The sequence below is a fragment of the Elaeis guineensis genome, chromosome 7 (assembly GCF_000442705.2).
Source record: "Elaeis guineensis isolate ETL-2024a chromosome 7, EG11, whole genome shotgun sequence".
NCBI lineage: Eukaryota > Viridiplantae > Streptophyta > Magnoliopsida > Arecales > Arecaceae > Elaeis > Elaeis guineensis.
The window spans coordinates 86,819,794-86,829,814 of NC_025999.2; the positions used below are offsets into that span (position 1 = coordinate 86,819,794).

The 10,021-nt window shown below is 36.9% G+C and overlaps 1 protein-coding gene across 2 annotated transcripts; it reads left to right on the forward strand.

Annotated features, from left to right (window-relative positions):
- Positions 1-216: 216 nt before the first annotated feature.
- LOC105048694 (methylcrotonoyl-CoA carboxylase beta chain, mitochondrial) lies at positions 217-9,665 on the forward strand. 2 transcript variants are annotated; one of them, XM_010928100.4, is made up of 10 exons: positions 224-455; positions 544-663; positions 2,589-3,023; positions 3,169-3,259; positions 4,681-4,916; positions 5,015-5,179; positions 5,982-6,056; positions 8,467-8,598; positions 8,970-9,026; positions 9,338-9,665. In XM_010928100.4, the coding sequence occupies exons 1-10, from the start codon at positions 276-278 to the stop codon at positions 9,539-9,541; spliced, it is 1,695 nt and encodes a 564-aa protein (XP_010926402.2). In that variant the 5' UTR covers positions 224-275; the 3' UTR covers positions 9,542-9,665. The 2 variants fall into 2 exon arrangements, with proteins under 2 accessions (XP_010926403.2, XP_010926402.2); XM_010928101.4 differs by lacking the exon at positions 8,467-8,598 and having other exon boundaries at positions 217-455.
- The last annotated feature ends 356 nt before the right edge of the window (positions 9,666-10,021 follow it).

Below are 10,021 nucleotides of genomic sequence, written 5' to 3' on the forward strand. Positions count from 1 at the left end.
GAATCAGATCGAATATCTGATGGATGGGATCGAATTACCATCTCTGTTCCTGAGAATAATTATCGAGGATAAATCATCGTGTTTGTTATCACAAATTTACGCAGGATACCTTCCGTCCGCACGCGGTACTCATCAGAAAGCAGAGTCAGCAGCCACCCCGCGTTCTTATCCGCATGCAGTTGGATTAACCCATTTCGAGTTCGAATGCTGCGTGCTTAAATAAATGAAACCATCCAGCCTCCCAAACGCTTTGGTATCTCCTGACACAGAGAGGCATGCTTTGGGTGCTTGCCAGCCGATCATGGAGGGGGCTCCAACAGCGTCAGATGAGCATGGCCTTTTGCTCCGCCGCCGCCGTCCTTTCCGACGGCATCGATCGGAGCTCCGATGCCTTCGCTCGTAACTCCGCCGCCGTCCAGGACCTCATCTCCCAACTCCATTCCCACATCCATCAGGTATCCCCAATTCTTTCTCCTTCTGTTCGATTTTGGAATCTGGGTTGGTTGGAATTATTGGGCTTTGTTTTGATGCTTTTATTGCCAGGTTCTTAGTGGTGGAGGTCCCGAAGCTGTGAAGAGGAACAGAAGTCGGAACAAGCTCCTCCCGAGGGAGCGGATTGATCGTATCATCGATCTTGGATCGTCGTTTCTTGAGTTATCTCAGGTTAGAGTTCGTTGATTATTTTTTCCTTCTACTTTATCCCGTGGAATTGATCTAGGAGCGGAAAAACATCTAGAATTTCTCAAGTTTGGATTGTTTCTAGCTATGATTCGTATGAATTTTTCCCTTTTTTTATACATTTCAAGGCGTGAGGTTCAAAATGAGATGTTCTCTGTCTAAATTGTCGAAAGATCATATCCTATCAATTCCTTCGCTTTATGTCTGAGTTATTTCGCTTGTTCTTCACTTCCATGACGTCCATGTGGATGACTCTTGATGTATGATTCAAGAATTACGATACAAAATTGATGCTTCCGAACACCATGAATTGGACAATTTTTTACGTTAGAAGTTCTTTGTTATGTCATGTATGATAGTTTAAATTTCTTTAATAATTTATAAGGGGTAGTTTGACTTCTATGTTTCAATCATGGGCTCTAATCTGCATTTATTCGTCTGGCATCTTATTTTATAATTTCAAAAATATTATTTTGCTCTTAAGTAAATTTCAGCTTGACCTGATTAGTCGTCATGCATGACCATCTCCTTGACATTAGATATTAACTGGAGCGGGGTGCTCCATATGGAAATTGGAGCATGGAGAATTTAATCTGTGGCATTTTTCCTTTTGGTATTTTACTGTATGCTGGGAAAAATGTGTACACAAGGGGAAGGCAACAAAGACAATCATTGAAAGATAAACAGATGTTACCGAATGCTTATTGATTGTAACGTGTCTGAAGGCACTCTTTTGGAGATAGATCCACTCCAATAGATGTTTGTGGGCCACTTCTCCAAGATATTGCTATCCTCCATTGGTATGCCCTCGTATGTGTGATAGATAGAGAGCAAGTAGTCACTTAGTAGTTATGCAAACCCTCAATGAACACGAGGTAGAGAGGGAGAGGGAGAAAGAGAGCAAATGGAAGAACAAAATATTGTGATTGCATGTTCTTGCAATAATCAAGAGTGTAGGAAAATAATGTGCATAAGATAGGAAAATAATGTAAAATGATGTGCATAAGATAACAAAAGAAGATATAGCTATCCTCCCTTAATTTGCCCTCATATGTGTGATAGATAGAGAGCAAGTAGTGACTTAGTAGTTATGCAAAGCCTCAATGAACATGAGATAGAGAGGGAGGGGGAGATGGAGAAAGAGGGCAAATGGAAGAACAAAATATTGTGATTGCATGTTTTTGCAATAATCAAGAGTGTAGGAAAATAATGTGCATAAGATAAGAAAAGATGAAAGCAAGGCTTGATTTGTTGGACAAGACATTGAGAGGAGGTAAGACATTCATGAGATAAGACATTGAGATGAGAGCAAATGGAAGCAAGACTTTCATGAGATAAGATAAGAAAAGATGAAAGCAAGGATTGATTTGTTAGACAAGACATTGACATGCATGTGTGTAAGCACCTCTTGCTTCAGGTTCACCTATTCCGTTGTGTCATCATGGACACAAGTGGTATTCCAGCAAAAACAGCTACTTAAAATTGAGTAGGATACAGGAAGAAGACCATATGATATTCAAGAGGACTACAGTGAATAGCCCACAGAACTATGCTTTCCAATATGTTGTAACAACTAATGCAGACTTTGAAAAGCAAAACTTGCATTAAATGAAGTAAAAGCTTAGAATCCCCCTGCCCCAGAGGGAGAGAAGGTGAATACATAAATCAATATTTTCTAACTTGAAATTTCAGTACGTGAAGGATGTAATTTCTTTATTGATCTGTTACTTGGTACATAGATGTGGAGTTCAATGTGATGCATGCCATCAGATTTTCTCGTATAGTCAAAATAAATTTCATAACAGGCTTCAGTAGTAATAAATGTTTTATTTGCTGAATATCACTGTTTGTGTCTATTGTGTGCATGCCTTAACTTGTTTCTTCTCTAATGGAATTATATGTCACTGAAGCTTGCAGGTTACAACCTTTATGAGGAACCATTACCATCTGGAGGGATTATAACTGGAATAGGGCCTGTACATGGACGCCTGTGTATGTTTGTGGCCAATGACCCCACTGTAAAGGGGGGCACATATTATCCTATCACTGTCAAGAAACAGCTGAGGGCACAAGAAATTGCTGCTGAGTGCAAGTTGCCATGCATATATCTTGTTGACAGTGGTGGTGCTAATCTTCCAAGACAGGCTGAAGTCTTTCCTGATCGTGATAATTTTGGTAGAATATTTTACAACCAAGCAAAAATGTCCGCTGGGGGTATTCCTCAGATTGCACTGGTTTTAGGCTCTTGTACTGCCGGGGGTGCTTATATACCTGCAATGGCTGATGAGAGCATTATGGTCAAAGGAAATGGTACAATATTTCTAGCTGGTCCTCCCCTTGTGAAGGTCAGTGTCAATGTCAGTTATTCTGCATGCTGCTGCTTACAGTAGCATATCAATTTTTTCCCTTTTTTTAATTTTTTTTTTATGAACCTCCAAGAACTATATTTCTTTCAAAATCTAGGTTGATGATGAGGAGCAATTTTGATAGGCTGCTACAGGAGAAGAGGTCTCTGCTGAGGATTTGGGAGGAGCATCCATGCATTGTAAGATATCAGGAGTTTCAGATCACTTTGCAAAAGGTACTTCTTTTATCTTTGATCAACTGCCACACACTCACCATCTTTTCAGCAAATTATCTTATGAATCTGTGTATGCTAGGTTGTTATGAATCAATCGTGGTGCAATTTATAATAGGCTGTATGCCTAACAGCATCCTAGATTTGGCTAATGGGTTGTCGTTTCACTTGATTCTTTCGGGCATATTGCATTCTTCTGTTTTTGAACATGACAACAGGTTTAATACATGAATAGTAATTAGATGTTGCCTTTAGAAATACCAGATTCTTGGCAAATCTGAATCCTGCCTAAGTTATCTTCTTCATTTATCATATCTTGGTTATAACTAAAGCAGTAACTATAATACAGTAATGGTTTGCAGAGGTATGAGAGATTCCCTTGAGGGACTCAAAAGCATGATTACAATGAAAGTAGTCCTTTTACCACAAAAAATCATTTAGGATCATCAGTTTATCCTATATTTAAAGTTGGCTTTCTCTAAAGTTGAGCTACTTGACTAATTGTTGATATGTTTATGGTTGAAAGCATCCAGGGAAGGACAGTGCAAATCACATAATGGTTCAAATACTTGTCGTTATTATCATAACAGTCAAGCCTATCCCAATGATCAATTAAACTCGATTATTGATGGCGAACATCATCTAGAGGAGGAAAAGGGGTGTTTTTAAATATTGACAATTATATCAAATGGTTCAAGTTTATTTTGTTTATTTAATCTATCTAAATATTCAGATATAACAAGTTTCATACTCGTTGATCTATAACTAATGGTTAGACTTACACAATTAATGCATTATGACACCTGCAGCATTATTATAGCATGAATCCTTTTAAGCATCTTTTCCCTTGCCGTTCAATGGGCATGTAATATGCCTCATAGACATTGAGATTATTGAATCTTCACTTTGTTGCCTTTACACCAAACATGCTTTAAATTGTAACATACGACATGTGATGTCTAAAACTATATTGATTCATGTTGCTTGTTATTTATGAGATTAAGTGTTCTGTAGTACCTGTACACATATCTTGTTTCAAACACCACAGATTTGTTCAGTTACAAACTCTGACAAATACTTGTACCAATTATTGTGCTGGATAGGATGGTTAAAATGGTTTTAGTTTGGATGATGATTTTTGGCATTTGAATCATTTCTCTGGCTCATGTTTCTGCTATACCAAATAAAATGACATATTTGTACGGGACTTGTATTGGCTTTAAACATGTTACATTCCACTTATTGTGCATTGGTGACTTAGTTTAGAAGAAGGCCTTTTTTTCTTTAGCATTACCTCTTTCATCTCTTATTTTGTTTCACTCCTGTTCTTTTCTTTCAGTCTTTCCTTTGCTTTTGACAAGATACAAGAACAATCATTTTTTTCTATATTCCTGATTATCTGTATAAAATACAACTTGATATAGATGAACTTCATGGTCTGGCAATTGGGAGAGATGTCATTAAGAACTTATACATGGCCGGGAAAGGGGCAATTAGTTCAACCAGGTTTTCTTCTGATTACAAAGAACCAGTATATGATGTCATGGACCTTCGTTCAATTGCGCCAAGTGATCAGAAGCAGCCCTTTGATATTCGATCTGTAATTGCTCGTATTGTAGATGGTAGTGAATTTGATGAATTTAAAAAGTTATATGGCACTGTAAGAGCCTTTAAATTTTTTTGAAGCTTAGATTGCATTCATTGCATTTCTTGTTTTGACTCTGCAAATATGGGAATATTGACTTTGTGTATGTATAGACACTTGTAACAGGTTTTGCAAGGATTTATGGACAACCAGTTGGAATAATAGGAAACAATGGCATATTATTTACCGAATCTGCTTTGAAAGGGACTCACTTCATTGAGTTGTGTGCACAACGTAACATTCCTTTGATCTTTCTTCAGAACATCACAGGATTTATGGTACAGTTTTGGAATTGAGCTTATTCTGTGCATTTATGTCATATAATATGCTAGATGATTCACTTATCAATTTGTTATTTGTACCCATATGTTATGTTCACATCTGAAGATAGACTTTAGGATTTTGTTTATTGTTTGCTGATTTATAGTTTGAAGCCATACCTGATGCTTCTCAGCAATTGTCCAGCTAAGTAATTTAGACAAGGACATAACCATTTTGAGGAATTTGTGATGATGCTTTTCTTCCCATATTTCTGCTATTGAGGAAGACAATTGGTTCCTGTTTCATATAGAATTTTAGGAAAAATGTTTTTGACTCCCTAATTCTTAGATTGACCATCTTTCTCAATGAAGTTATGCTCCAGATTCCCTTTTAATGCTTTAGGCTGCCCTGCTTGTGCACATACTTTAAGATCAGATTTTTTTTTTAAAAAAATATATATATTTTGAGAGAGAAGCTTTATAATGGGATTGTTGAATCTTTCTTGGCTATATATTTCTTTTATGGGTTACACTTGCTGCCAGTCCCCACTTTCCCAATTTGTTGCTCTCGAGTTTCATCTTTATTAACTTGTAAAAAGCCTTCTTATAAATGGCCTTGCTTGAATGAATGGTGCTGCACTTGATTGATAAGGCTCTGAAGGTTCATGTTAATATTTGCAGCAAGTTTTACTGCTGGAAATAGGCAAATGCTGGGTTTTAGATATTTAAATGATATTTCGGATGCTTAAAGTTTGTGCAAAGTTGTATTGGTGATGGAATTTATGAATGCATTTACCATTGAATATCTGCTACTGTGTAGGTTGGTTCAAAATCTGAGGCAGGTGGTATTGCCAAAGCTGGAGCAAAAATGGTGATGGCAGTTTCCTGTGCAAAGGTCGTGCTTTTTCTTCATCTATTTTAAACTTTTCTCCAGAAAGCTTTCTTTACCTTTCCACATACTCCGGACTTATTAATATGACTACGCTTGTCTAATTCAAAGAGGTGGGCTTGTAGATATATCAACAACCTCTGTTAAAATATACAGTAATCAGTTTTTTGACGGTTGGATTCTAGAGATTATCTTGTTGTTAAATGATGCTTATTCTTGGCTCATGATCTTATCGCATTCATTTTACTTAACAGAGTAGCCATTAAATCTATCCTCCTATCCTGTTCTTGTTCGTTGTTTACTGTTCTCCATGGCAACATTCTTGTCATTGTCTGAATTGGTGTTTATAGAACATTGTTAAAAATGACATGTGGTAAGGATAGCTTGAACAGGTAAAATGGACTCAATAACTGTGAATGTTCGATCAACCATATAGTAGAACCAATCAGCAACCACAGAGTGTTCAAAATAAAGTCCACTTGTGTAAATGAACCTAAAACTTCCATTATTATTCATGTTAAATTTATGTTTTTATTTAGAGGGACACCTTTTTGTTCTTGGTTCCAAGTGCATAGGTAGTAAGAGTACCATTACTAATTATTATTTTTGTGGAAAAGTCTGCTATTTAACATCAATGCATTTCCTAATATGCACTACATCATGGTATCTACCATGATTACTACCTGGTTTGATGCTAATATTCTGAACCCTGTTTTTCAACAACTTGGCTTTAAGCCATTTTTTGATCGAGTATAAAATTTTTGGAGTTTGCATAAAAAATTTTGTTTTTCATTTATGTTGGCAAACGTGCATCATATTTGGCTTCCTTTGCAATATCACACTTGTATTCTGGGGGACTGTATTGGTTCATTTTGAAGCATGCCACACTGGAGTGTCATGATTAAACAAAAGTTATATGTACCGAATCTAGACTTATGTACTTCAAAATCCTCAAACTATTGAATGATCATGTTATTAAAAAAAAAAAAAAAAAAAACTTGTTGAGTACCAGCATCATTATGATGTAATACTTATCCAAGGCATAACTAGAGATGAAAAATGGTAGGTTACTGCTCTGCATCCTTTTATGGTGAAACCCAAGAAAAAAGAAAAGAAAGGGAAAGACTAATTTTATATCATTTCATTTGAACAAGACAGTCTGAGACAACATTAGAAGTCATAAGAATTGTATGTGGAATGTTGGACTGGTCATAGTACCACAATCATGTGCACCGGATATGCAATTTCAGCCTGGGACAAGATGGCAATGCCTTGACAGTCTGACTTCCTAAATGACAGATGAAGTTTTAAGAAGGATACATTGAGCTATTGATTTCACTGTGTTTGACTCGGAGGTCATGGGTTTGAAACACAGAAGCAGCCTCTCTGCATATGGGAGTAAGGCTGCGTACCTCTGATCCTTCCTAGACCCTATAATGGTAGGAACCGTATGCACTAGGCAATTTATGGTTGCTAAAGAATTAAATGTTGTTCTGCACTGTACAGTTTGAGACTTTGAGCTATTTTCATCTTGTTTTTTATATCTAATATTCTGAGCCATTTGGAGTTATTTTAGTCCATCAATTATAGGAAAATATGTACTATAGACCTGATTTTGTGAGAACAATTTTTGTGGAAGACTCACCCCTGCCCTTTCTCGCATGGTTATTTTGTGAACCTGATTTCACTAACTTACCAACCAGGCAACATGCATGTTAGTTGTTCATATGATGTATGTTTGTTGTTCCTCATGTACGTTAGTTCATATCATGTACCATATTTCTATGATGTATATGAGTAATAGCTTTGTCATGAAGGCATCCAATACAGTTTAGATGAGAATGGAAAATTTGGTCAGATGACTCATCAAAACTATCCCAAGTAGTTATAATAGATGAAGGTGGTTTGGCTTACCTGCACAAGACTAGCATTTCTATTAACAGGATTTGGTTTCTTTCTACATAGTATGTCCAGTACAGAATACAAACGCATACAATCTGTTGGTATTTTTTGTAATTAAGTAATACGGCATGAAGCTCAATATATTAAACATTGGTTCCACTAAAATACTGCAAGCAATTATATTATATATGACAGTTGTTTCTCAGTGTCTGTTAAGGATCAAAGCAGGAAACAGACTATTACAACATTCAAAAATGAGCAATATTTTTTGTTGAAAAGCACAGGGATTGTGGTTGTTTATAAAGCAATGCTTTTCTAATTTCAGCTTTTGGTCACCACCTATCATATTAAGTCGTAATCCGCCTTTTGTCATCTCATAGGAACTCCTTTTTTTTAAATCCTCCGCCTTTTGTCATCTCATAGGAACTCCTTTTTTTTAAATCCTTAATTACTGTTTTGCAATCCCAGTGAATTATGTTAATCAGATAGTTCATCTTTTTGAAACATTCTGCAGGTTCCGAAAATAACTCTAATTGTTGGTGGAAGTTTTGGTGCTGGGAATTATGGAATGTGTGGGCGTGCATACAGTCCCAATTTCTTATTTCTCTGGCCTACCGCCAAAATATCTGTGATGGGAGGCATACAGGTAGGCGTGTTATCCATTTAGCGTGATGTAGAGGCCCTTTTATTGAGTAGGTGTTGAACTTTGGAGTATGTTGCCTCTTTTCAAGTGGCTTGTAAAGCTCAACTCATAGGCAGGAAAGTGCACATGCTCAGTCAATATTATAGCTATAAGACTTGATTAACATCACATTCATCCATTTCTTCTTATTTTTCTGTGTTAGATAACTTGGCAAGTGACAGCTCATTGACCAAGTTTTGAGGATTTAGTGACCTGATGTGATTTTATAAATGGAAGTTTTAAGTCATTCCTTTATCTAAGTTGTGGTAGCAGAATGAAGTCTTGTTTTGGTTATGGCCTTCACGTCTCTCATTTTATTCTTCTTTACTTTACAGGCTGCTGGTGTACTCGCCCAAATTGAAAGAAGCAACAAAAAAAGGCAAGGAGTTGAGGTACTAATGTAACTTTTATATCTCAGTATAACGAACCAACATATTACAACTAATTCCAAAAATTGCTTCAATTCATGACAAAAGAGTGCATGTCATGTTGGTTTGCCCAAATTATACGGTACCCTAATACAAGTCTATGTGTTGGTTATCTCTGCTGACTTCTGCATTAACTGAATCAGTTGACAATGAGTATAGTGTAGTGGCTGCAATAGAATTGCACCTTTACACTTTGTTTTTCCACCATATCTTTCTCTTTTGATTCAGCATAAGATTAATCCATAACATGCACAAATCTTGTGATGTTAATGCAGTGGACAAAGGAGGAGGAAGAAAAATTTACAAGCAGAGTTGTGGAAGCTTATGAGAGAGAAGGAAGCCCTTACTACTCCACGGCAAGACTCTGGGATGATGGAATCATAGATCCTGCGGACACTAGGAAAGTCCTAGGCCTGTGTCTTTCAGCTTCCATCAAGCATGTTCCAGAGGAAACCGAGTATGGTGTCTTTAGAATGTAAGCCAGTATATGAGATAAACAAGATATCATCCTTCCATTTGTTTGTGTCTTGGGTAGCTGCCCGGAAACATTGGACCAACTTTTGTAAACTATTTGCAATTTGAAAATAAAGTTTCATCTGTAAATGTTGGGGTTGGGGGGGAGAGATACGCTCATGAGTCATGACATTCTTTGTTTGTATTGGTAAATGCTGCTGACAATTGTCTCCTTGTTCTCATGACCCTCTAGACCAGAACTTTGAACGGGCAGCATGTCGCTTTTTCGGTTGCTGCTTCTAAAAATTATTTTGGTGAAAGCCTTACCTATGTACCATATTTAACTGATTATTAAAGTACCATTCCATTCTGTCATACATCCATTGAAAAGGTTTATATTCTGGTGTTTGGAAGGTCAAGGTGCAGGATATCACACTCTTCACTAGTTGGGCTCACCTCCTGCTGAGAAGTTCCACCATTATGTCTTCCTTAATTGTCTTCCCTCT